Source organism: Antechinus flavipes, chromosome 6, assembly GCF_016432865.1.
Source record: "Antechinus flavipes isolate AdamAnt ecotype Samford, QLD, Australia chromosome 6, AdamAnt_v2, whole genome shotgun sequence".
In the NCBI taxonomy this organism is placed as follows: domain Eukaryota; kingdom Metazoa; phylum Chordata; class Mammalia; order Dasyuromorphia; family Dasyuridae; genus Antechinus; species Antechinus flavipes.
In genome coordinates, this window is record NC_067403.1 from 129,273,031 (window position 1) to 129,300,395 (window position 27,365).

Sequence of the window (27,365 nt, forward strand, 5' to 3'; positions counted from 1 at the left end):
AACTAGTTAACCAAGCCATGATGTTTTTCTAATGTTATTCACTGGACCTGCACCATTGATTTTAAATATTATCTATGGAATGTTACAGTAAATTATACCTGTTTGGAGAATGTATGCATCCACTTAATGTATGGTTAAGTGTATGTGGGTTTACATATTGTATAAGGTTCATGCTAGCCAAGCCATATTACAAATAAAGCTTCTATAAATATAGCAAAATTCATCATTATAATTATGAATTTTTTTTGCTAAAATTAAGTGATTAAAATATTTATATTTAAATTTGGCAACCTATTGTGGCATATTTGATTCCTGACTTAAGAGAACTGGAGTTAGAAGTTTTAAATTCAAGATCAAACTTTAACCTTTTAGCCTTAGCCTCCTCATCAGTATAATGAGGATTCTAGCTTCACTAGGGGATTGCTGTGGAAAATTTCTTTTGAATTCTGAATACATGAAAAAAAAATAAGTCACACTTACTACTCTCAATAGGTTGTTACAGAAATTAAAATACAATAATCTAATAATATGATTACTTATATACTAAAATATGATTTTAATTTGATCCATACTTCATTTTTATCAATGCTTTTGTTCTCTCTCTGGGGTAGGAGACATACCAAAAGTAGAAGAGAGTTAAAGACATTTATAGTTAAATCAGTTGTTTAGGAAATTTTTTTTTGGCAGATTAACTTATTAATTTTTCTTTTTTTTAAAAATGAGAATTGAATGCTAGTAACAGTAATGAATGGTAACGTCAGTGATTTCAAAACGTACTAATCTATATTGTAGGCAGAACTGTCAGGTTCCAGCATTACTGTCCTGCTTATGGATCTTAGATCTTTCTCAACTAAGCATAGGTGCGACATTCTTGACAAACTATACACTGTGACATAATTCAGACATAACAAGAAAAGACAAAAACATCAATTTTCATAGTATCCTGATTCAACACTGATAGCATTTCTGGCCTTTATTAAAATCTATTTAGGTAACATCTTTTTATCTTTTCTCATTAGTTCCTCCCTTTTTTCTCCCAAGACAAACTAATAAATTATTTTTTGAACATTAAATTTAAATCTCATGTTATTTCACTTGATTTTACAAATACAGGAAAAGATTAAGCAAATATTTCCAGTTAGTGAAAGATTCTTGGAAGAATGATTTTAACATTTAAATAATTTCAAATAAGTTTTGAAATTAACACCTCTCCAAACTGAGTATCTTTAGGAAGAAAGAAGTAGATTCTCACACCCAGATTACAGAGGTTTCCATTCAGAAAGACAATTAATTAATCTAAGTTCTTCCACTACTACAATCAGACAGCAACCCAAAAGAATCTCTTTACTGCACGTGAGGCATCTTGATTAAAGATAGTTGTTTTTTAGTGAGAAAACCAACAATTTTTTACACAAATGGTGTATATACAAGCATGGAATATTAACTAGTATTGTTTCTCACATACTACTTATATTGAGAACATAAAATATGCAGGCCAAATCTCAATTTAATTGTATTAAAGAGCCTTGATCTTTCCTAGCTCTAAATTCTACTACAGCAAGAGAATGGTTGGTTCCTATTTACTCTGCTAAATATTTGGACAAATTAGTTACTCATCAAGACTCTCTCAAAACTTAAGGGCAAATAAACCCAAACAGACTGTCCTCCTTGTTTCTAATCTTAAGAGATGGGTTTCTTTGAATCTAAATTTTTTATATGATAGGATAATTCTTCCAGATAGTGCAGAAAAACTATTTTAGAATTCTACTCTGAAAACCCCTGTTCTTCCCACTCTTATGATTCACTCAAATGTTAATGTAACATTAAGGGGTTTGGAACATGCTCCTTCTTAACTCCATCTTTTTGAATATCTAGTTTCCCAAGAAATGCTTTTCTTTGTGAATACATTATTTCTCCAAAGAACTAGTTTCTATTTTTTTTTTGGGGGGGGGGGGGGAGTTTAGTGTGGGGGGGGAGGGGAGGAGGGGCAACATAAGAGTAAGGAAAGTATTTGTATCCTAATCACCCAATATACATCCTTGTGCAGTCTAAGAACTCAGTAAATGCTTGTCTCATATATATTAATCATGTGTGTTATAAGTCCACAATAACAATTTTTTTTTCCCATCTAAAAAATGCTAGCATAAAAAGAACCTATTATTATTATTGTCATCCCCTATTATTTTTGTGAATAACAACCTATATATATCAGGAAAAATTAAGCATAATTTTACAATAATAATTTTTCTTTAAGTTATTTATACCATTCAAAGATTAAGAAAAACTGCAATAAGTAATTTATTTTTAAGTCATTTAATTTTTTAAAGCTCTTGATTGTATCATTAAGTTTAAAACAATAATCCTCCCCAAAGTCATAAAATAGTCATTATGAAGAGGCACAGTATGCATAAGGTTTCTCAATCTTATCTGTGAAGCCTTATATCTTTATAAACTACTCTAAATACATTGTGATTTTACCTTTAAGACATTCTTCAAATAATAGTTTTTCTTTAAACTTTAACACATGAGAAGCTAGAAATCAAGACTGCTTAACTCGGAACACAAAGTACATTAGAAACCAAGAAATACCAAAGGTACTTTGGTGAGGGGCAAACTATTTTTAATTCAAGTTTTATAAAAGAACCCTAGAGAATTTTATTTTGATAATATATATTATTTGTAAATGGCTGTTTACAAACTGCCTTCCCCATTAGATTGTGAAAGTTGTTTGAGGGCAGGAATCATGTTTTTTCCTTTCTTTTCATCCTTAGTACAGTGCCTGTACAATGTCTGGAACTGTAGGCCAGGCCCTTAATGGTTGTTGACTTGATTTGCTGTGGCAAATTAAACAATACTAAACAGGGAGGTAAAATATTGTTAAGTTACATAAAATTGGGAAGGAAAAAAATCTTTCAATCATGGAACACTTTTAGATATGTTACAAATGCAAATGAAAGGTAGATTTAATTATTTACCTTCTCTGTTCCTCTTTTCTTTTCACGGGGTTGATTAAGTTTAGCCTGTCTATCTACTAAAATCTTCTGCCAATATCTCTGTTCATGGTCACCTGTAAAAAAAAGAAATATGGACAACTGATTAATAATACATAAAGAAAACAAATTAAGATTTAAAAACAATTTTTAAGTATTCAAATTATGGGATGAAAAAAGTCAGTCCCTAGCTTTACCTGTAAAAGGGAAGTAAACTTACCCAAAAGGTTATGCAGTTTTGATCCAAAATAATAAATTCCCCCAAATTAGTGAATGTTGAACACAAAAATGGTGATTATTAAGAACATAATTATAATCTAGAGACTTTTATAAATATTCCATCTTTCTCATGCAGCGCACTCTAATTTTTGAAAAATGTTAACAAACATTTGTGTCTATCTCCTAATTTATAGATTGTACTGACCCCACCACCACTCAAAAAAGCAAGAGAGCAAGAATGAACACACAAAGAGATTATCTAATCTGGTGTAGTCCAATTTTAATTGTGTATCAGCCTAGCAGGCCTGTAGGCAGCCTCACAGACTATGACATTCAGAAAACTTAAGATAATTCTATGACCATCCCTCGTCATGTTTGTCCAATTTAAAGAACTGTTTAGCAAATTAACATTTCCTATCACTGAAAATCTTACCAGAGAGGATCTCAAATTTCCAATTATATTTCTTTTTAATTTCTGCGTGTGCTTTGATTACTGCTTGAGCATCCTCTGGAGTTTTAAATCTAACATGGCACTCTGTATCCCCTTCTAGTACATCAACATAAACAACTTCTGATACCACTGCCAAGGTTTCCTGCAGAACTCACAAGAAAGAGAGAATGAAAAGTAATTTAAATAAACATATTTATTCTCTTATCTTATTCTTTACCAAAAATTAAACATGAATAATGAATGCTTTAAATTCCAAAATTAAAATATTATAAAGCAAATATTTCTTCTAGAGCAGTTAAAATATTTATGAAAGCAAAACTGGAAATATTTAATACATTGTTTACATTTATTTTCTATTAATAACCACAACCCTACAATGTAAGCTTAGATTATATCTCTGTATCACTTCACATTCCTAAAGAGCTAAAGGAATGTGAAGATTGCAGAAGAGAGGTAAGAAATAGTATACTAACACTATATTAAATGAGAGCTAACTTTTAAAAACAGCAAATTAATTTTTAAAGTTAATGCCCACTACCAACCCCCATTTAAAAAAAAAAAACATCAGGAAGACAAATATGCCTTTTTAAAAACTCAAGTCAATTTAAGTAAATTTAATCTTTTTAAAGATATTTGGTTAGCATTGTAGGTACAAAGAAAGACTTTTTAAATGATATATGCACTTGATCTATAGCTCTCATTAGTTTCTATCAAAATCCTAAATAAACTCTTCTAAACAATTGAGACGAACAATCTCAGTCCCAAACATTGAAAAGTTTACCTGTAAAAACCTGCTGTGAGGGGAAATTAACTAGGATCCGGTATTTCTAATCAATTCTGGTCACAGCAGGTTCTACAAAGACAATCCTCTTATGCAGGAATGCAACACTACTCTTATTCTCCAAGACCCATCCATAAAATTAAAAGAAAATAACAAACTATTCAATAGAAAAAGGAATCTTCCCATAATTCCCCTCCCTCTTTAACTCTGAGGTAAGTTTTGGCTATAAGATTAATCTAGGTAACAAAAAATACCCAAAGAAATTTGGTTGATATTAAAAAGGGGCGGGGTGGGTGGGTGGGGGGTAGAAGGGGGAAGAGAGAGGAAAGATTTTTTTCTGATTAACATTTTTAAAAACAAATTCCAAATCAAGATTTTTTTTTTGAAAATGCATCTTAGAAATTGGAGAATTTGTTTTTAAATTATTCAATTACTGAAGTGACATATTATAGGATTTCATTTTGGATTAAAGAGTAAAAGTGGTCAAACTTTTGGCAACTTTGGAGGGCTTTTTTGTAAATCTGGTGATGCTAAATTAATGCTATGAGGATTTTAAAACCTTTTTGATGATAAACATAATGAAACCATTACCAGAATTAAATAGTCCAATTTCTTTTGCCTTTTATTATTTACAGTTTTTTCAATTTTTACTTGATCCATTGTCTTTTAATTAGTTTCTTATTTGCAGTCTTCACTACTAATTCCTGTAAGAAAAATTTCAAGTGTCTAGCAGACAGTAGGTATTTTTGTTGCATATTTGTTGAATAGTCAGTCTTAGTTTGGCCAGACAACTGCTCAATTGTTGTGTTAATGAGGTCAAGTCCCTTCTGGGTCTACTGCCCCATGGGGGAAGGTTTAATCAATTTAATTTAACATTTATTAAGCACATTATTTACAAGAAAGAGCAACTATGGAGAACAACTAAATATTCATCCCAAGAAAAAGTTACAGTACAAGCAGACATTAATGCTACTTAAAAGTTTCCTGAAAAAGTATGCTTTCACTGGAAAAAATCTTGTTAATAAAATCTAAAATCTATGTCTTTTAAATTTTAATAAATTAAAGCAATTAACGAATTACATTTTTACTGAAGTATAAAATTATTCCACTTTAAAGGAGTCATAAACTTTGACTTCAATGAAAATTACTGAATATGTATGTATAAACTTAATGTCTTCTAAAATCTTCCCACAATTTTATTTAACTTCAAATAGTAAAAATATGAAATTGGAAAATGGAAGTTGACTTCAAACTAGTCCTATACTACTTAAAAGTTTTAACTCATCGGTTTAAAAATGTTTAAAATAAGGTTTATTATGCAACAGAAAGTACTTCTTAAAGGCTGTGGGCCAAGTTTACCATTTGCTAACAAAAGAAAACTTAACCACAGTATCTACCAAGGAGAAATTTCAATTTGATTAATCTAAACAGTTTTGCATATTTAGAATATTTTCCCAGGCCAGCAGTTACTCCAGGGAAAGGTGATAGTTAACTAGAAGGCTCAAAATCTTACCCGGAGGTGTTTCCTGCTTGGTAAGGGCTCCACACCAATAATTTTCACAATCACACCACTTACAAACTGGGGTCCCACTGTGTTAACCTTCTCAGTGGGCTGATAGTCTTCCCTGTTTGCTGCTACTTTGAAAAGGAAAGACAAAAAAATTTTGCAGTGTAAAAAGAAAAAAATGTAATGCAAAATGATCACAGCAAATACGAGGATTTCTTATGATAATTATTAAATTTACCGCTATTTCTTAATGAATTTTGGTAGAATTTTATAATCCCTAAAGTCATGATGATGTATTTTTTTGGTCAACTACAGTGGGAAAAAAACAACACCAAATATGAAAAAACAAGTGTTAATTTAAGATTGGAAAAGTGAAAAGTTTTTTAAAATTTCAGAGAAAATATAAAATCAAATGGAGAAGAGTATCTCAGGAATTATTCATATTTGTAAAAAAAAATTACCTAAAAGTTATTTAATGATAATGCTTAAAAAAAAAAAAAAATCAAGCCAGAGGGGGTAGAGGGAATGAGGGAAAAATTGGAAACAAGGTTTTGCAAGAGTCAATATTGAAAAATTATCTTTGCATATAAAATATATTTTTGAAAATAAAAAACTTTAATAAAAAATAAAAAATAAAGAAAAAAAATCAAGCTAAATATGATTTTTAGAAGATTGGAACTAAAGGACTGTAAATTACATATTGCTTGAAGGGTTAAGTTACACAACAAATAAGTTTTAGAAAAAAGCCTGCAAAAACAAAATTTGATTTCCAGAAAGCATTCCAAAATAAAATGTTCAGACCCAATTATTTACTGAGAGGCAGTCTATCTACATTTTTAAAATAATATCTAAAAATCTATTTCCCTGACAAATTTTTATAAATTAAATGGGTTAAAGAAAATTATATTAGCCATAATGTTTTCATTTATGAAGCATATTTACAAACAGGATAACATTTAAACAAAAAGGATATGTACATTATAAAAGCCATCAATTTTCTTTACCATGGCCATTTTTTATTCCAGGGTCTGTGTCCATCTGTCCTAAATTCTCAGACTTTATTTGGGATATTGTTCTTTTTAAAGAAGCCATACTGGCTTTCTGCAGAGCCAAATATTCTTTTTTCAATTCCATCCATTCACTCCTGTAAAGGAAGAAAAATGAATGAAATACTGTGGTCAACTAATGCCAAAAGAACATGCTTAAATGACTTCTGTAGTTTGTAGCAAACAAGTAAACAACAGTATCCCACTATCAGACATGTACTTTTAAAATTCTTCTGGAACCTTCTTAGGCATGTTTCTTAAATATGGATTTTTGGAAAAAAGTTCCAGAATTAACTCATTAATCAGGGAAATAAGTAATTTTTTCTAGAAAAAAAACCCAACATTTTAAAAGTTTTATTTATAGGTTTCCCTGCCTCACAAGTTAAAATGATAGCATTCCTTAGTATTTATTAGCATAAAAAAGAATTTCTAAAAAGAAAAAAATACTCAAAGGAAGCAATTTATATATTTACATACATTTAACACATAGATGTTTCTGCAAACAGCTCCAGTTTTGCTAGATAGAAACACAATGACTATTTGGTCACTGTGAAAATACTCATTGTTACCCTAATCAGTGCCATCAAACAAGCAGATAGGGGATTTTTAAAAGAGGAGGCTATCTTGTGGTAATGGTTTTAGCAGTTAACATGGACAACTGTATACTTAAAAAAAAAAAAAAAAAAAAACCCAGCACCCAGACCCACCCCTGGACCATACATTTCCCAGAGAGTAGATACATTAAAATAACAAAAGACTCATGTAATGATTCTTTGAGATAAAAAGGCAAAAGGAACTCTGGAGTTAAGAATGGTATAAATAGAGAAGTAGGGGGAGCTAGAGTCTTTGACACACACTGAAGAAGAAGAGAAAGCAAAGGCATTTAAGCTAGGAAGGTAAAGAAAATTTACTCCTGTAAAGGTATAGTGGATTCACTAAACCTTTCACCCAGCCAATTTACTACGCTTGCTAATAAGAACTAACAGGAACTCATGGGACCCCTTCTACTTTAACATGGAGGTACTTTCTGTGACTAAAAAAAAAGTAAGTGCTTCCATGTTTTGGTAGGAGTGAATCCTGTTCTCTTTCACTGAATTCAGGTGGTTTTGATTCCTTGTCATTTTAATATTCTTTGTATGTCAACTTTTTGGCAGGAAGGAATCATCTTCGCTTTAACATGGGGGTACCTGCTACGTAATAAAAAAGTAAGTGCTTCCATGTTTCAGTGGAGAAGATTTCACATGGGCACAGTTTTAAGTTGATGCGGATTTTTGTATTATTTCTTAGAATTAGAAAATTAAAATGTTCTTATTTTTGCAGAATGAAGTATTCGGAGAATTACTATTGGGCTTCCAAAAGTTTCTTTCAGGACTCCCCACCACTTAAACGTGGATTTACTTGCTTTGTTTCTAAAAAAGTAAGTGCTTCCATGTTTTAGTGATGGTGAATCTTGCTTTTCCAATAATAACTTTAATGTATATTGGAAAGTTAATTTTCTGACCTATTTCTGTACAAATAGTTATTTAATATCTTTAAGTGCTTAATTGTTTTTGAGTTGTGGTGAATCCTAATTGCTTTATAAAGAAACTTAAAATTTTATTGTTGGATTTTTCCCATGTGAGCTACAAAATTTCTTTGGCTACAGGCCACTACTGTTGCTAACATGCAACTCTGTTACATGTAAATGGGAATTGCACTTTAGCAATGGTGATGGCTTGGAAGACATTTTAAGTTTTTCCCAAATAAAAATTTGTTTTGTTTTCAGTCCAAATGAGAATGTTTAGCATAATAAAAGAGCCTGTAATTAAAAAACAAGAAATTGTTATTTTAATAACATACTTTGATAGTACTCTCAATGGTATAACCTCCTCTCCCATTTTGTGTCTTTCTTTATGCTTTTTCTTATGCTTTCTTTTTGATTTTAAAAGAGAACCATCTTTCATGTCTCCATCTTTCTCCTCTTCAGTAGAGACTTCTACATCTAAAGGAGAAAATAAGATTAATTATAATTCTTGCACTTTTTATCCTTAATAGCATGCAATTTTTTTTTTTTTTTTTTTTTTTTTACCTTTACAATCCTTGGGCATTTCAGTTTTTGGATGTTCATCTTTGGCACTTTCTTCCTTAAGAGAGCTTTTCTTGACTTTTGAACTTGGTATCAATGTATCCACATCTCCAGAACTATTTCTCTTCCTCTTCCCTCCTCTGGTTTCTGCAGGTAAATCTAACACTTCCTTTTTCTTTTTTTCCTTTTTACATGGTGGTCTCTGAATATCCGAATTATCCACTTCTGAGCTATCCGAAGTTGTCCTGTGCCTTTTGAGCTTATTTAAATGTTCATCATCTGGAGTATCTGTATTTGTTTCCTTGGTCTCCACTGTGGTCTGAATACCTTCCTTTTTCATTCGTGATTTCTTTTTCTTTTTCTTCTTCTTTTCCTCTGTGTACAATGATGTGGCGTTATTAAGTGTCTAATGTTTCCACTTTAAATTCAAATCCAAATATGAAAAATTTGAGACCTACCAGCAGCTCTACAAATATTACTATTGAGGGCAGGTATAGGTTTATTTTTCACTGTTTTTGGAAACATTCCAGGTTTTCTTGGTGCTTCCTCTGGTGGATTATTTAAAAACTTAAAATGGAAGTAGGACATTATTCAAGTTAATATTTGTCTATTAAAATTTAATTAAAATTAAAATTGTCTATAAAAATTAAAATTAAATTTAATTCAATTATCTTGCCCCAATTACTTTTCCCCCTATGTATCTATGAGGGTGGGAACAGTTCACCTGGCTACTTACCTCTATAGCTTTGTCAGCTTGTTCTTTTGTTTCAAATTCTACAAATGCAAATCCTTTTGGGTCTCCAGTGGACTTGTAATGAGGAATGCTGATATAAACAACATTCCCACATTTTCCAAATACTCTTTCAATCCAACTGTGATTGACATTTTTGGGAAGCAATTCCTAAAAATAAAAATGCTGTTTTTTAAATTTCAATATTTCAGGAGAGAAATAAGTTCCTGCATTTCTCCCACACCTGTTCCAGTGCAGAAGATGTTTACAGGATTTGACTTGGGTAGGTGAGGTGGGGAGAAAACAGACAAGATAATCAAATACTAAAGATTCGCTAAGTCACATAGCCAGAATTATATTTTATATATACATAAAAAACCTTACCACATAAACAGTTCGATCATCCACATCTTTTGGTTTCTCACCGAGGGGCTGCCGCCTCCTTACTCTTGTACCTTCCAAATCCAACTTGGGGAGGTGGGTGTAGGGAACAAAGGAAGAAAAAGTCCAAAAGTAGAAATCATTAAACTGCTCATATATAAAGTATAGAGGGCTATGGAAATTTTAGTTACTACAAAGTCAAACTCACCTCTACAACAGAGGAACTTTTCAAGGCTCTGGCTATTAATTTCCCATCTGTTGTTAATTTCTTCATTTTGTTAAAGGACACAAGAAGTGATATGTCGACATCTAAGGAGTAAAAATTCACAAATAAGAAGCTACTTGTATCTAAAGAAAGCAAAGAAATAGTTTCTAAAATGGGAAGTTAAATTGCTATTAAGAACTAAGTGGTTCCATAATAAACTCCCCATATGTTCTTCTACATATGAAGAAATCAAGGTCATTAGATCCTAAAAACAACTGATGAGAAATGTCCAGGGATGACACAAATATTTTTAAAAACACTTAAGGGGTTGAGGACATGTATCATACTTTTACTTTGTCAGTTTCAAATTCCAAAAGTAGCTTCTGGCCTTGGGCAAGTTACTTATCTAGTTAGATCAATATCTAAAAGTCCCCAGCTCGGCTATTTCACTCCCTCTTTGTCCTTCAGGTGGCACAATTGCAAAATAATTCACTTCCCTATATAGAGAAGTTTATTTTAATTTTGCCAATATGAATTTTAGGGAAAATTTGCCTTACCCAGCCACCAATGAATTCCCTTCTAAAGGGGAAGTCAGTCCCAAAGAAAGTTCTCAAAAGTATAAGTACTGTAAAATTAAGAGAAAGTGGAAGCAATCAATAGAATAATATGAATTTTAGATGTAGACACTGGGAATATAAAAGGCCAAAACTTAAGGGGAAAAAAAAAAGGATTAAGTGGTCAATAAAAGTGGGGTCAGTGAGTTTTTTTTTTTTTTTTTTTGATTGTGGGGTTTCATGAATCACCAGAGAAGCTTTAAGGCAGTACAGTGCCACTCTGAACAGATAAACTTCAGGAGCAGGTAACTAAAATTGAGAAGGGTTTTAGAGGAAAAACTCTGAAAAGTTGCCACGAAGCATTAAGCAGAAAAAAGCTATAAAATGTAGCGGACAAAATGGAAGTTGGGGGAAATTCTTTGATTCTGTCAGAGACCCAATATTTAAATTGATACTAACTTTAAACAATTTCAGACACATGATGGAAATACAGTATCAAGATGGCAAATTTTTACCTGGAAATTCATTCTTTAATAAGTATACACAAGATACCAATAAAACATGCAAATTTATAAGAATGTAAAATATTTAAAGATGAAATAAGCTTAAGATATCAATGATTTGATGATAGAGAAGTTATTAAAACATTTGTAATACTGTTTTCAAAGCTACAAGGCATATAAGGTTCTCAAAATTTTGATATTTTTGATAAACCTGTGGTTAGTAAAAATGCATTCACTTTCCAATACTTCAATACTCCAACTGAAAAAATACTGAATTCTTCTAGAGAAGTTTAAGTCCTCAAAGCTCAGCTCCACATATTTTTTTGTTTGTTTGTTTTACACTCATAAAAGGAATAAAATATAAATTTATTAAGAGTTGTGTGCAAGTTTACTTTCTATGCTGCAATAATACTCTTTCATGTTGATATTTATTAAAAAACAAATTACTGTAGATATTTTTGTACATGCATTTTTTTTTTCACTGTCTCTGGGAATATCTTTGGGGCTATTTTCCCTAATTACTTTCCAGGACATTGGATGAGTTTCCAGTTTGCTCCACTTAGCAACACAGCACTTCCAACATTTACACAATTTTCCTTTTTTTGTCATCTTTGCCAATCTGATGGAAGCCAATGTCCTTTTTCTTTCCAACTGGCAATGTCTTCTGACTAAAATGTTTAATGATTTAAAAATGTATTTTTTATTGCTGCCTTATAATTTTTATATCATTCATTTCTTACTATTATTTTTTCTACTATCATTTCCTTCAATCGGTCACAAGCATTTTTTGTTTCTTTTGCTACCATTATAAATGATGGATAAAAGATGTACGCATGTGTATGCATATACGATCTTTCTGTTCTAGATCTGTTTAGAATATATATACCCAACAGTTGGACTACTGTGTGAGTATGTATAAATATTGAGTGATCAATTCACAGCTGAAAGGTTAATATTTTAGAGAACTGCCCCAGTGAAATGTAAATTAACACTATTCTTGGCAAAAAAGAAAATACTCCAGAAAATACAACAGTTTTTTACTATTGGTTAAAAATACAAATGTATAGAATAGATTTTGAAAGGCAATTTGATCTTTCAGGAATACCAATAATTTCACAACATAGTATTCTTAAATATGTTTAAACATAAAAGACATATTTGAAGGGATCTGCTATATTAGCAGAGGATTTCAACCCATTCATGCCTGCCACCATGGATTTATCCTTTTCTATACTCTCTAAATAAACAAGGGAATGAATAGGCTAAAATGACATCAGATACAATAGAGATGAAGAATATAAAGGAATTTGCAGACTTACATGAAGCAATTTGAAGCATAATTGGACCAGACAATTAAACATTCTGACTATAACTGTATAAAAAAGGCATAATCAAATACAGAGAATGAAGGAATAACTAGTATAACTAGTATGATTTAATAACTATATGACAAAGTATTTTAAAAGACTTGCTCTAAGTAATTTTGTAGAAGCTGCACTTAATTTTTGTATTAATATAAACGATTTCAAAATTACTACATATATGACTAATTCATATAAAGTAAAAGAGGAAACTTACACCCATCTCGAGACTTCTCTATTTGCTCTCGAAGAAATCTATCCTTGTGAAGATTGGCATCCCCGAACCAGAAATCCACTTGCTTAGCAATATCTGAAAGTACCTGCTTCACTCTTGACCGCTTCTTTTTTTCTCCCTCTTTTTTCTGTTCAATGTTTTCCTCTTCCATTGATTTGTCTTGATTGCCAGTTTCTGTTTCCATTACTATAAAGTTCAGAAATGGAATTTTAAAAAGTACTTTCTTTTCATATTAGCTATATTTTATAAAGTAAAATATTAGGTTTTTTAGCTTTTTAAGGATTATCCTTTTTAATGAGCAGGCTAAAAATTTCTAGTAAGAACCTAGTGCAGCCTTCTATAAGAACATTTTTAATAATCTCCAAATATTTTCCACTATTATGATTAGCTTGCATTTATTTTTCAATGAACATAAACAGTATTTGAATAGGCAGTTGGGTGGGAAAAGGGAAGAAAGAGAAAAGAGTCTGGACCCTTTATTTCCATTTGAAAATTCACTCCAGTGATACAGATTTTTGTAACCAGTGTTTCCATATTAATCTTGTATATATTCTATATTGAACATGTAAAATCAAGGCCTTCTCACACCTGGTCACACTCTTCATATCTGAGTGGCAACTCCCCTGGATCCTCATTCAAACTTCATTCTCCACTCCCATATCCTTCAATCTTCTTCCTCCTGCAAAGTTTCAACTCCATCCAATTCTTCCCTCTAGAATACCTGTTGTATAGGCAAATTTTTTCTTCATCTGAAATCTTTTCCTCTATACTCTATTAGCTCTTACTTAAAACTGTGTCCCTGTTCCCTCACTCTAATCCCATTTCATTTTCTTCAGCTTACTACTCTCCATTGCCAATTCCAAGTTCTCCCCCTTCCTCCACCATTCAATATTTTCTCTTCCTTTGAGCTTCATGCTATGTATTAATCTATTTTCCCATCAAAATCCTGTTATCTATTACAGATCATTTCTTTTTTCTTGCTTAATGAGTGGTACCTGGCCTACAATTTTTCCCTCCTCAACTCCTGCCCACACACTAGAGGGTTTCAACATATTTATTAACTCTCTCATATATCTTAAGCAACAGTTCCTCAACCTAGTCACTTCTTATGTTACCCCCTTCCCCATAAGATGTTGCCAATAACCTTTGATCTTGCTAATATACTCTATGTTCAAATTTGAAATCCCCTTTTATCCAACTATAATCAGTTGGTGTGGTGTTTTTCTTCTTTAAAATATAATGGTTCTCTCTGGGAGCAGGTTTCTTGGGGAGGTTTTCTGTTTCAGTATCAAAATAAATAGTTTCAGTTAAAAATAATAATCACCCAAATGCAGCCAGGTGCTAAAAGTTCTGATGTTTTATTGTCTCCAATATAGGCTGGTTAGTTTTCTTAGAGGCCTCTCTCTCTCTCTTCTTGGTTCTAAGAGCTCTTGCAGCTTTGTCCTTTGACTCTGCTTTCTTCAGCCTCCAGCCAGCACCAAGGTGAATCTGTCTTGCCTCAGAGAGAGAGCTTCTGGCTCTCAATCTCACAGAGTGCTCTGTGTCTGTCCCAGAGTGCTCCTCTCCAACCCCTGGGAATGTTCTGAAGTAATTCCCTAACCCGAAGCTAAGAGCCTCTTTATATATGATCTCCCAAAGGTTGACTCCTTCTTCTGGAGACAGGGACTAAGGGAGGTGTGAATTCGGATATCTCATACTAAACCCTGAAATTTCCCAAATGTGTGAACTCCAATGAGTACTTAAACACTTCTTGTTTATATGAGCTCTCTAGCATTGTTTCTATCAGTTGTACTTAGTACCTTGTTTCTTCTGGCCCATAATATCTCCTTGTAAGATCAGATCAGTCATACTGAACCATGCTAAATTAAATAATTGTCTCTATCAACTCTAATAAGTTAACAGTTTATAAAGATTCCAACAAGTTGGCTTTTCACCTGTTTGCTGTCCCTTACAAAACCCTATTGGCTACACTATTATCTCCAATTCCTTTGACCTCTCAATTCCTTTCCAGGTCATTTCTCCTGCACTGGCCACTCTCCCCTCTTCTCTCCACCTTGATTCCTTAAATCTCTTCAATTCTACTGTCCTCCTCTCTTGAATCTGTAGCCCCTTATCATATTGCTGATTACTCCCTGTCAAATCTCGGCCTTGAACTATTCCCACTATTCAGTCCTCCTATACGTGTACTTCTAAATAAAAATGAAAAAAAATCATGCAACCATTCTGACTAGGTCCACTAAAATTTTGTTACACAACCTCAATTGGGCCTTCATACCTCCCTTATCAACTTGATACATGTTGCATTGCACTTTGCCTCTTAAAAAAATTTTTTTTGAAAGTTGGTGACAGCAATACATTGAGCATCTTTCTAACAGATGTGGTAATTCTTATGTGGTATGTGGTAACACATTTTGGTAATTCTTGCAACATTTCAAGTCTTTTCATTATTATATCTGTTATGGTGATCTATAATCACCGATCTTTGTTACTTATTACTGTTATTATTTTGGGCCATCAAAATATATGCCTATATAACTTAATAAATGTTATAGGTTTTGACTGTTCTTCTAAACTGGCTGTTCCCCTGTCTTTTCCTCAGGCTTCCCTATTCCCTGAGATACAATTATATATAAACTCAGTTGATAAAGCAGCAGTAGTTTTTGAGATGATTCCACTTTTGAAAAGAAATGCTATAGCCTCACCTGCTACAGAGAAATCTTTTGCAAAAGAACTGTAGTCTTTTTAAAAATGTAAAATGTTTTATTTTTCCCAATTACATGTAATGAAAATTACCATTCAATTTCTTAAAAATTAAGTTTCAATTATTCTTCTTCCATTTCTCATCTGTTCCCTTCCCTGAGATGGTAAGCAATTTAATTTAAAAAACTACCATGAAAAACAAAGTTAAAAAGGTATGCTTTGATCTGTATTCAGACTCCACCAGTTCTTTCTCTGGAGATGGACAAAAAAATTTTTTTTTGGTCTTAAGTCCTTAAGTATTGTCTTGGATCATTGTATTGCTAAGAATAGCTAAGTCATTTGCTTTGATCATCATACAACATTGTTGTTAACTGAGTACAATGTTCAGGTTTTGTTCATTTCAACTCTGCATCAACTTACAAAAGCGTTTCCAGGTTTTTCTGAGATCATCCTGCTTGTAATTTCTTACAGCACAATAGTATTCAATTACAATCACATAATATAACTTGTCTAGCCATTCTCCAATTGATGGACAGCCCCTGAATTTCCAATTCTTTGCCACCACTAAAGGAGTTGTATTTTTTACACACATGTCCTTTTCTCAGTTATTGTCTTATTTTAAGAAATTGCCACTGCTACCTTTAGCAACCACCAACCTTATCATTCAGCTATCATCAACAATGAGGAAAAATCCTACACCAACCAAAAAAAAAAAAAAAAAAAAAAAAAAAAGTACGACTCACTGAAGATTCTGGTGAAGGCTATCATTTTTTGCAACAAAGTATTTTTAAAATTGAAGTATATCCAGTATGTTTTTTAAACATAATATTATTGATATGGGCTTTGAGCTTACTCCCTTTGTCAGGAAGCAGCTTTTATCAATCCCAGATACTGGGATACTGATTAGCAAATCTTTAAACAGGTCTGGGACTAAGTCAGCCAGGTGTACTCCATTTGGCACCCCACTGATCTCTTCCCTACAGCTACCAAATTCTGCCCTAGTACTTCTATTTCTCCCCAAAGAAACCCCCAAGGTACTATTTCCCCTACAAAAGATGTGCTCATGATGGAGATTTTCACTAAGTTTTTTTTTCAGGACTAAGCCCACTATGAAGTTTTCTCTCTCTTCTTCATAGTGTTTTTCCTTTAATGAACTCTTTCTCCTTACTATAACTAACTGGTTAGTCGGCTATACTCCTCTATGGATTTAGCTTGACAATCTGGCATATTCAGGTCTCACAGCGTATTTCTTTAATAGATTCTTCAAAATTCCTTTTCCTTGGTAACCCCATTGTTCTCCCAAATTAATTTCATATATTTTCCCTCTTCATTTTGTTTGTAACTTCTTCTATATAAAAATACATTTTGGGAAAAAGAATGGCCATTGTGAATTTGTCACATGTTTATTTCAAACTAGGGATTGCCACCCTAACTTCATCATTTAATGCTTGAAATCCTCTGGCCTCCAATATTTTTTCCCTACTCTCTACTAAGGTGGAGTATAATCAGGAACCAATAAACCTTAAACACATCACTATCACATGCTTAAAAGATGACAATATAGAGTAAATGTAACTTTTATATGCAGGGGTAAGTCAAAAAAATCAGAATTCACTTTATTGTGGCCTGAAATCAAATACACAATATAAGTGAAGTATGGCTGAATTCCATTCTCTACAAGGACTCTTTCAAATCTTTTCATCTCTTTAACCTCCCAAATCTCCCACTCAGATGGGGAAGCTTGTCGCATATTTTACAAAAAAAAAAACTGAGGCCACTAGACATGAATTTCCTCTTCATCACTCTTCCTCATCTCCAATCATTTGGGTATCTTCTGCCACTATCAACTCCTCTCCTCTTTTACATGAAAAAATGGCTTTACTTCTTACTGTTTGCCACAGTTCCCTTTTATTGTCCTGATTCAGTTTCTTAATTGTCCTGACTCAGTTTCCCTAAATTGTTCTGCTTTACTTCCTGATTGTAATGCTCAATCCTGCAACACTACCCCTCTTTCCTAATCATGACATCATCAGAATGTTTGCTAGGACAAAGATCTTATATCTTAGAATGTCCAGTGGCTCTCCCCATTCTGTAATCCCAATTTATCAGAATGTCTCATGCTTCCCCCCCCCCCCCCACCCTGTCAGAACCGGATTGATAAATCTCATTCCCGCTCTCAGAGCTCTGACTCTGCCCCTTCCTCAGTTTACCCCTATAGCTGAGCCACGTGCACGTGTATATATATATATATATATATGTCACTGACAACTCACAGTAGTGCTGGATTCTTGGAGGCAATAGTCTCATTCAGCCCTGGGACCAAAACTATAGATCCATTTGGTCCCAGTAAATCTCTCCCTTTCAAATAAAATATTGAAAACTCTCTAATCTCTATCTTGCCTCAGTTTCTCTGGCAATACATTTCCAGGGCTAACTCCTCAACTTTTAAGTGATCCCATTCTATCCCATTTCCTCCAACAGACAAGCTCTTCTATCATCTCCATTCTTTTCACTTATTTTCAATTTCTCCCTTTCTATTGGCTCATTCTTCATTGCATGGGCACATGCCTTACTAACCCTGAAAAAAATTCTCACTTGATCCTTTTATCTCTATCATCTTATATTTCTTCTACCCTCTGTAGCCAAACTAATTGAAAAAAAAACTATAATAGGTAACTCCACTTTCTTTCCTCCCACTAATTAAAAAAACAAACAAAAAACAGTAGCTTCTTATACATGCCAAAGCATGTATAAGAAGGGAAGCAGAAAATAGAATTTTTTTTTTTACATTCAAGGGCTCTATCAAGCAAGAGAAAGAAAACAAAATGCAAGCAAATAACAAAAGAGTGAAAATGCTATGTTGTGATCCATCCTCAGTTTCCACAGTCACCTCTCTGGTTGTAGATGGCTCTCTACATCACAAGATCACAAGATCTTGGATCTTGGAACTGGCTTCAATCGTCTCATTGTTGAAAAGAGCCAGGTCCATCAGAATTGATCTTCATATAAGTCTTCTTGTTGCTGTGTACAGTGATTTTCTGGTTCTGCTCGTTTCACTTAGCATCAGTTCATATGAGTCTCTCCAAGCTTTTCTGAAATTATCTTCCTAATTGTTTTTATAGAACAATAATAGTCTATAACATTCATATACTATAATTTATTCAGCCATTCTCCAATTGATGGGCATCTGCTCAGTTTCCAGTTTCTTGCTACTTCAAAAAGTAAAGCCCTCATTTCTAAAATAAATAGAATTGACTCAAATTTATAAGAACACAAACTAAAATGATAAATGGCCAAAGAATATGAATAATTTTCAAATGAAGAAATTAAAGCCATTCTTAGTCATATGAAAAATGTTCTAAATCACTATTGATTAGATTAGAGAAATGCAAATTAAGACAACTCTGAGACTTGTCAGAGTTCCACTTCTCCACACTTCTCACTTCTCAGACTGGCTGACAAAAGATGATAAATATTGGAAAGGATGTGGGAAAACTGGGACACGAATACATTTTTGATGGAGTTGTGAACTGATCTAACCATTCTTGAAAGCAGTTAAAACTATGTCTGAAGGGTTATCAAACCCCGATCCGTTTGATCCAGCATTGTCTCAAATTAATCTATATCTCCAAGAGATCAAGGTTCTGTCCTGAGCTCTCTTCTATTATAAATACTTCATTTTGTGATCTCCTCAGCTTCCATGGATTTAATCACTATCTCCATGCTGATAATTCTCAGATAATTCTGGCCTACCTCCTCAGCTAGTTTCTCTGTAGTGACTTTCAATCTAGCCTGTCCAATTGTCTTTCAGATACTTGAATTGGAATTTCAGTATATCCAAAACAGAACTCATCTTTTCTCCTAAACTGTCCATTTCCCCTTCCTATTATTGTAGAGGGCAATCCCATTTTTCTAGTCCCTTAGGCTAGAACTCATTCTCAACTCCTTACTATCACTTAACTCTCACCCCATAGAACTGTTGTCATTTCATCGATTTTGCTTTTGCAAAATCACTTGAAGGTGTTCTTTCTCTCCAGTGATATGACTACCACTTTAGTTGGATGGAGGTCCTCATCACTTCACTCTTGGATTGCAAAGGCTGTTGGTAGGTCTGCCTGCCTCAAACCTCTCTCTTTGCTCCAATGCACTCCCTCCTCAGTCCCTCCCACCTCAGCAAATTTCAGTAGCTCCACATTGCTTCTAGGATTATATATAAAATGCTTATTAAAAGCCCTTTTCTTTCCCTTTCTAGTCTTTTTACATCTTACTCTACAACAGGAACACTTAGGTACAGTGATACTGTCTTGGCTATTCAGCGAATAAGACACTCCATCTTTTGGCTCCAAGCATTTTCTCCGGCTATACCCCAAGCCTAGAATGATAAACTCTGTCTTCTACATGCTGAATCCTGGCTTCATTTATAGCCCAACAAAAATAGCATCTTCTGTAGGAAGTCTTCCCTAACCCCTCTTATATCTGTAGGTAACTATTGTTGTTTTTCCTTTGTCCTAGAAGACAACCATGGCATCAGGGTGGTAATGCCATAATATGCAAGTGAGTTGGGTTTAAGTGAGGATAGACTGTGTGCTGTAGGCAACTTATAGTAAATAAAGCACCTGGCCTGGAGACAAGAAGACCTAAGTAAAAATCCAGCCTTACTTACTAGGTATATGACCCTGGACAAGCCATTTAACTCTGTTTACCTCAGTTTCCTCATCTGTAAAATGATGAGAAGGAAATAGTAAGTCACTTTAGTTTTCTTTGCCAAGAAAATATAAATGGGGTCACAAAGAGTCAGACATGACTTAACAACAAAATTTTAATTTGGCTATAGCTTGTTTTCTTATATTTGTTTGCCTGTCTTCTCCCCCATCAGATTGTAAGGCCTTAAAGACAAAGAATGTCTTTTGCCTTTTTTTTTTTTTTTTTTTTTTTTTTGATATCCTCAGTGCTCAATAAGAGCAGTTAGGTAGCAAGGTGGATAGTGTCAGAAAGCCGAGTCAGGAAGACTCAGCTTTGAGTTCAAATATGGCCTCAGACATTTAATAGCTCTGTAACTCTGAGCAAGTTATTTAACTATATTTGCCTCAGTTTCCTCATCTATAAAATGAGCTGCAAAAGGAAACAGCAAATCACTCTAGCATTTTTGCCAAGAAAACCCCAAATGGGGTCACAGAGAGTCAGACATGACCAAAAATGACTGAACAACATAGTAGGCACTTAACAAATGTTTATTGGTTAATTATCCAAATTAACATAAACATATGTTCTTTATAAATTAGTAAGATGAACTATAACATAACTGGATTCCTATAAAGCAATTTTTCAAATTGCAAAACCTGTCTTCCAAAAAATTTCAGAACCAATTAAACTATCCAATTTGTGGAATCCATCTGTTATATTTACATCACATATTTCCTGGCCTAATTCTGGGGAGAGTATTCACAATCAAAAATATTTTTCAGAAAGAGGGATTAGGAATTAGGTTATTTCCCCCAAATCTAAATCTCTGTGAAGATATTCAGCAGATCCCTTCTTATTTCCAACAAATCTGATCTGTCACTGTTTTGTGGTGATGATGATTCAAGCCAATAACCAAATATTACTAAGGTGCAGATATTTAAAACCTGTGACATATTATGTGATTAAAACCCATTGTCTAAAAATCACACAAGTAAATGGCACTATGCTACTAAGGATGCAAAGATGGCTCAAAATTAAGGAAAACAATTCATAAAATCAACCGTATTAAAAACAAAAATATCCAAAACCACAAGATCATTTCAATAGATGCAGAAAAAGCTTCTGACAAATTACAAACCTATTATTTTACAAAATACAGGCAAAGAGCAGTGGTGCCACACTCAACACAGAAACTGGGCCACTAAATTTTATCAGCAGCTAGGTGGTTCAATAGAGGGGACTACAGTTAGAAGACCTGAGTTTAAATGCAGCCTCCGAAACAAACTAGCTGTATGTCCATGGGTAAGTCACCTACCTCATCAGTAAAATGAGCTAGAGAAAAAATACTGCAGTATTCTTTGCCAAGAAAACCTCAAATGGGGTCACAAAGAGTTGGAATAATGGAACAATAACAAACTTTATGTCAAATGTTTGATATCTCTAGCCTAGAGCAATCTTAAAAAAAAAAGTTAAGAATTGTCTATCTAAAGCTAAAAACTAGTATATGCATTGGGGAAGCACTTGAACCTTTTCCAGTAAATATAGGAGTAAATGGAAGAAACACACCTTTTCCTTGCTATTATTTGATAAGATTCTAAACATCAGAAGCAGATTAAACTAATTCTATCTACTGATTATCTGCTGATTTACCTACAAAATCCTGAGTATTCAGCAAAGAAATTGAAACATTCAGACGACTTTACTAAAGTGGCAGTCTACAAATATAAAGCCACAAAACCCAACAGCATTTATAAACAATAACAACAGAATCCAGTAAACAATAATGGAAAAAGAAGTCTCATCTAAATAACTACAAAATGCAAAAAAAAAAAAAAGTTTAAATTCATCTATCAAAACAATATTTATACAGCTTCAATCACAAAATGAAGGACAATTTAAATAGAAGACTATTCAATGCTGGTGACTGAGCTGTACAAATAAGATAAAAATAACAATACTAACGAAGTTTGACTTTCCAGTGACTAGCCTGAATTAATTTATTTAAATATTGACTGATCTGATTTCCTTTTGAGAGACTACAATACTCTTATAAGTTTTCTCCAGCACCACAATTCGAAAGTAATGCTACTGGAAAACCCATTGTTTTGACTATACAGACCTTTGTTGGCAAAGTGATGTCTGTTTTTTAATATGCTGTCCAGATCTGCTATAACTTTCCTTCAAAGAAGCAAGTGTCTTTTAGGGTTTTAATAATTCAGCAGGAATCAGCCTTACAGTTAACAATGCTTCCTAAGACCCACTTGATTTTATTCTCCATTATGTCTCCATATGATCAATAACCACACTAGTATGATTGTCAGCAATGTTAAATATTGTGTCCTGCTTTCTAGAGCCCCCAAGTTGGGGTGACAAAACATACCATGCTTCCTAGAGCTCCTATATTGGAGGGATTAAAATATCCTGCTTTTTAGACACTCATGCCAGGTGATTAAAATATACTTTCCTACTGGAGAAGTGATGAGGAGGAACTTAAGGATAGTGGAAAAATGGAGTCCGTTTATTTCAAGGATTTTCCCCTTTTTATAATGTAACAAAAACAATACTGCGCACACGGGACCACATAAACAACTTGCTATGGCATCACTCTTTCACCTGGTATCATTCTGCTTCAATCACAACACAGGTTGTCACCACCCCCTGACTTCTTAGGAAGGCTGAGTGCCCTTAGGGGAGATGGGGAGCCGAACCAGACATAGTTAGCAGGGCTAACTCTCTGGGCTGAAGGGTCTATACCTTACCTAGAGTTTCCCTATTGACTGTGACCCTCTATAGTTAAATCTTTCTTATATGGTTCCCTTGTGTAATCTGGACATCTACTTCTGTTAAATTCCTATCATTTTTGTCTTTTATCATGCTTATTTTTGTTTGATACTTTCTATTGATAGCTTCTATTTCTTTTTCCAGCTCATTTTACAGATGAAGAAATGAGTAATTCTCAAAGTAGCAGTTATCAAAAATATTTAGTACTGGGCTAAAAAAATAATAATAGGTTAATCATTGAAGCAGATTAGACAAAAAACAAAGAAATAATGGAATTCAACAAATCTGTTCTATAAACCAGAAAACATATATTACCTTAAGAAAAAAAGTACCTTTTTGATAAAAGAACAGTTGGGAACACTGGAGGAAAAAAAAAAAAAAAAAAAAACTATTGTAAAAGGAGTTTTCTTGTCTCAAATCTCTCCCCATACCAATCCTCCTTCCACTTCCATTACTGGAAGTCTTCCTAAAGGGCAAGCCTGACCATGTCACTATCCTACTCAATACTTTAGTGTCTTCTTGTTGTTAGTCATAGGGTCAGACAAACTCTTTTTTATGCCTTAACAGGCAGAACAGAACAGACGGCCTTAACAATTTGGCATCAACTTATATTTTGAGGTTCATTATACATTGTTCCCTTTCTTGTACAAATCAAGCTGACTTGCTTTTTGTCACACTTGATACTCCATCTCCTGCCTCATTTGGCAGCCCATACCCCTCATGCCTCTAATGTCACGCTCATCTGCATTTATTAGAATCCTTGATTTCTTTTAAAAGTTAGCTAAAAAAGCTCCCCTCCCCAAATGTATTGTCCCAAAACAACTCTGTATAACTTTTGAGTATTTTCAGTATGTAATTCTGTATGTAATTCCTTGACAAAAGATAAGTTTCTTTTTCTTGGCACAACTTGCCCAAGGTCACACAGCTAGGAAGTGTTAAGTATTTGAGTGCCAATTCGAACTCAGGTGACCAAGGCTGGTGCTCTATCTATTGTGCTACCTAGATGCCTCCAATAAAAGCTGTTGAAAGCAGTGACTAGATTTTTGTATCTTTAGTGTTTAGCACAGTATTTGGCACACAAATGTACTTAACAAAGTCATTTGATTGAGTAATTATAAAGGTTCCTCTCCCCTTAGGGCTAGCATCATTGAAGCAGTAATACATTAAGATGACAAAGTAATGCATCAAGATGACAAAATAATAAACAAACTAAGTTAAATTTATAAATGTCAGCAAGTCACCAGAGACTTGGAGAAGATCAGGAAGATAATTTTAACTCTGAACAGAAAGGTCACATAAATTTGGGTTCACACAGAAAATGGACTTTGAAGTCCAACCATTTCCAGATATTATATATTGTGATATATGCTAATTTTCAAATAACAAAAAAATTAGTTTTACCTATGGTGATTACAAACACAAAACTTTATGGAGATAAGATGTTGAATTATACGATAATTTTTGACAAACATTTTAAATTTGGGTCATTCTTGTATTCTTTTAAGAATTTGTGATTCCCCCATTTCTTACAAGAAATTTAATGGTTCAAGTGAATAAAATTTAATATTTTAAAAAATGTCATGAAATGCCTCAAGAAATAACCGACAAGCACCTAACACCCTATACCAAAAGAAGGTATGGCTCATGATTTAGACATAAAAGGTGATATTATAAGCAAACTAGGAGAACAAAAGATAGTCTACTTCTCAGATCTATGAAGAAGGAAGGAATTTATGGCTATAGAAGAACTAGAGAACATGGTGAAAGGCAAAATAGATAAATTTTGATATGATTAAAGTTTTTGCACAAATAAAACCAATGCAGTCAAGATTAGAAGGGAAGCAGAAAGCTGAGGGGAAAATTTTACTGCCAGTGTTTCTGACAAAGGCCTCATAAATCAAATTTGCAAGAATACAAGCCATTCCCCAATTGGCAAATGGTTAAAGGATATGAAAAGACAATTTTTAGATAAAGAAATTAAGCCATTTATACTCACATGAAAAAATGTTTAAAATTACTATTGTTTAAAGAAATACAAATTAAGACACGTCACACCTATCATGTTGGTTAAGATGATTAGAAAAGATAATAATAAATGTTGGAAGGGATGTGGGAAAATTGGAATACTAATGCACTGCTGGTGGAATTGTGATCTGATCCAACCATTCTGGAAAGTAAATTGCAATTATGCCCAAGGGCTATAACATTGTGCAGCAATGTTCCAATTGGGGTCTGTATCCCAAAGAGAACATAAAAAGAGGGAAAAGAACCCACATGTGCAAAAATGTTCATGGCAGCCTTTTTTGTAGTGGCAAAGAACTGAAAACTGAGCAGATAACCATTAATTGGGGAATGACTGAATAAGTTATGATATATGAATTAATGGAATATTATTTTTCTTTAGGAAATGATGAGCAGGCTGATTTCAGAAAAGCTGGACTTACATGAATTGATATTGAGTGCAATGAGCAGAATCAAGAGAACATTGTACACAGTAACAGCAAGATCGTAAAATGATCAACTGTAATGGATTTGGCTCTTCTCAGCATTGTGGTGATTCAAGACAATTCCAATAGACTTGGGATGGAAATGCCATCTACATCCAGAGCAAGATATGGAGACTGAATGTGGATCAAAGCATAGTATTTTCACCTTTTTTTGCTTATATGCTTTTTCTTTCTCAGGTTATTTTCTCCCCCTTTTGATCTGATTTTTTTTTTTTTTAATAAATGACAAATATAGAAATGTGTAAGAGGATTGTCTATGTTTAACCTATATCAAGTTGCTTGCTCTCTTGGAAAGGGGATAGAAAGTAAAGCATGGAGGAAGTAAAATTTGGAACTTAAAATCTTACAAAAACAAATGTTGGAAACTATGTGTATTTGGAAAAATAAAATACTACTGAGGAAAAAAAAGATATAAATGGGATGGAATAAAACCAATGTTATAAATCAATAATTTAATCTAGTCATTTAATTAATCATTCAACCAATATTGTTTCCGTTTCAGTCATTGAATGCAAGATAGACATTGTTCCTCAAATAATTTATAATTAAACAGGTGACATATACACATGAGAAGGCATTTAGGATGTAAAAGAAATGGAAACAAAATGTTAAAAAGTATTGGGAGGAAGGAAAAGTCCTGTTGAGAATAAGAAAAGATTTTATGGAGACAGTGATAACTGCAGCTTCCTAAAAAAATGGAGAAAACTCAAAAAGGCAAAAATCAAAGACAAGGGACCTTAGAAGTTATCTAATCTGCCATAAATATTTCTGAGACCCAAAGAGAAGTGACATACCATGGGCATAGCTAACTTCAAATTCAATGCTACTCTTTCCATTATACCACAATGCTTTTCATTCTGTATAATCTAGGCTAGTGTTGTCAAAGTCCAATAGAAATGAATCCCTAAGGCCAAATACTGATTTAGCAAACCAATGTGCATTATCTATTATATTGTATTATTTATTGGCTAAAAATTTCCAAATTATATTATAATGTATGTGGGAGCTAATTACAATCAGTTTGATATTTCTATTTAAGCCATTGCTCTCATTATTATTCCTGGGTCACATTAAAAATTTTTTTTATTGTTAATTTAAATATCAAATATGAACATATAGAAAACTCACTTGTGTTCAACTACATGATTTCTAGGAAGATGATTCAGTCACCCTGAGGAAGAGATAGAAGATAGTATGTATCACTATTATCACCTCAACTACTGCCTCTTGTATATCCTTATTAAGATTATCAATACCTTGAACCCAAAAGCCTCAGGAATAGCAATGACCTCCAGATTATTGGCCCTGAGGACAGCAATCATGGTGGAAAGGGTGGATGTACTCAACAGTACTAAGTATCAATCACTGATCACATTTGTTAACTACTGGCAGGTAGTTAAGAACTCTTGAGAGTGGAAGCAATACCTTTCCTAACTCCACAAATACTGCTTTTAATATAGTGCCTAAAACCATCATCCAGCAACTCCTGTGGAGAAAGGAACAGCTATCACTACCAACTGCCAACTATGATGTAGTCATAATACCAAAAAGAACTAGAGAACCTGAAGAGATAAGAGGGCAGCATATGACAGCAAGTTAAATCAACATCACTACCTTAACTAACACTTGCTCTTAGACATTGATAGAGAAGATCGAGGACTCTGAA

At 33.3% G+C, this 27,365-nt stretch overlaps 1 protein-coding gene across 6 annotated transcripts in view; it reads right to left on the reverse strand.

The window, feature by feature from the left end:
* The window catches only part of LARP7 (La ribonucleoprotein 7, transcriptional regulator), a 32,189-nt gene that overhangs the window by 1,913 nt on the left and 2,911 nt on the right, over window positions 1-27,365 (reverse strand). For 3 of the 6 annotated variants that reach the window (XM_051967127.1, XM_051967125.1, XM_051967128.1), the window contains exons 2-12: window positions 13,011-13,214; window positions 10,379-10,479; window positions 10,174-10,257; window positions 9,796-9,960; window positions 9,518-9,626; window positions 9,063-9,434; window positions 8,834-8,975; window positions 6,953-7,092; window positions 5,955-6,079; window positions 3,643-3,802; window positions 2,976-3,067 (exon numbers count right to left, since the gene is read on the reverse strand). In XM_051967127.1, coding sequence (XP_051823087.1) covers window positions 2,976-3,067; window positions 3,643-3,802; window positions 5,955-6,079; window positions 6,953-7,092; window positions 8,834-8,975; window positions 9,063-9,434; window positions 9,518-9,626; window positions 9,796-9,960; window positions 10,174-10,257; window positions 10,379-10,479; window positions 13,011-13,212 — 1,692 coding nt within the window. In that variant the 5' untranslated portion in view covers window positions 13,213-13,214. Of the gene's footprint in view, window positions 1-2,975; window positions 3,068-3,642; window positions 3,803-5,954; window positions 6,080-6,952; window positions 7,093-8,833; window positions 8,976-9,062; window positions 9,435-9,517; window positions 9,627-9,795; window positions 9,961-10,173; window positions 10,258-10,378; window positions 10,480-13,010; window positions 13,215-13,616; window positions 14,003-26,827; window positions 26,843-27,365 lie in introns of those variants that run through there. The other 3 variants (XM_051967131.1, XM_051967130.1, XM_051967126.1) reach the window with 3 other exon arrangements.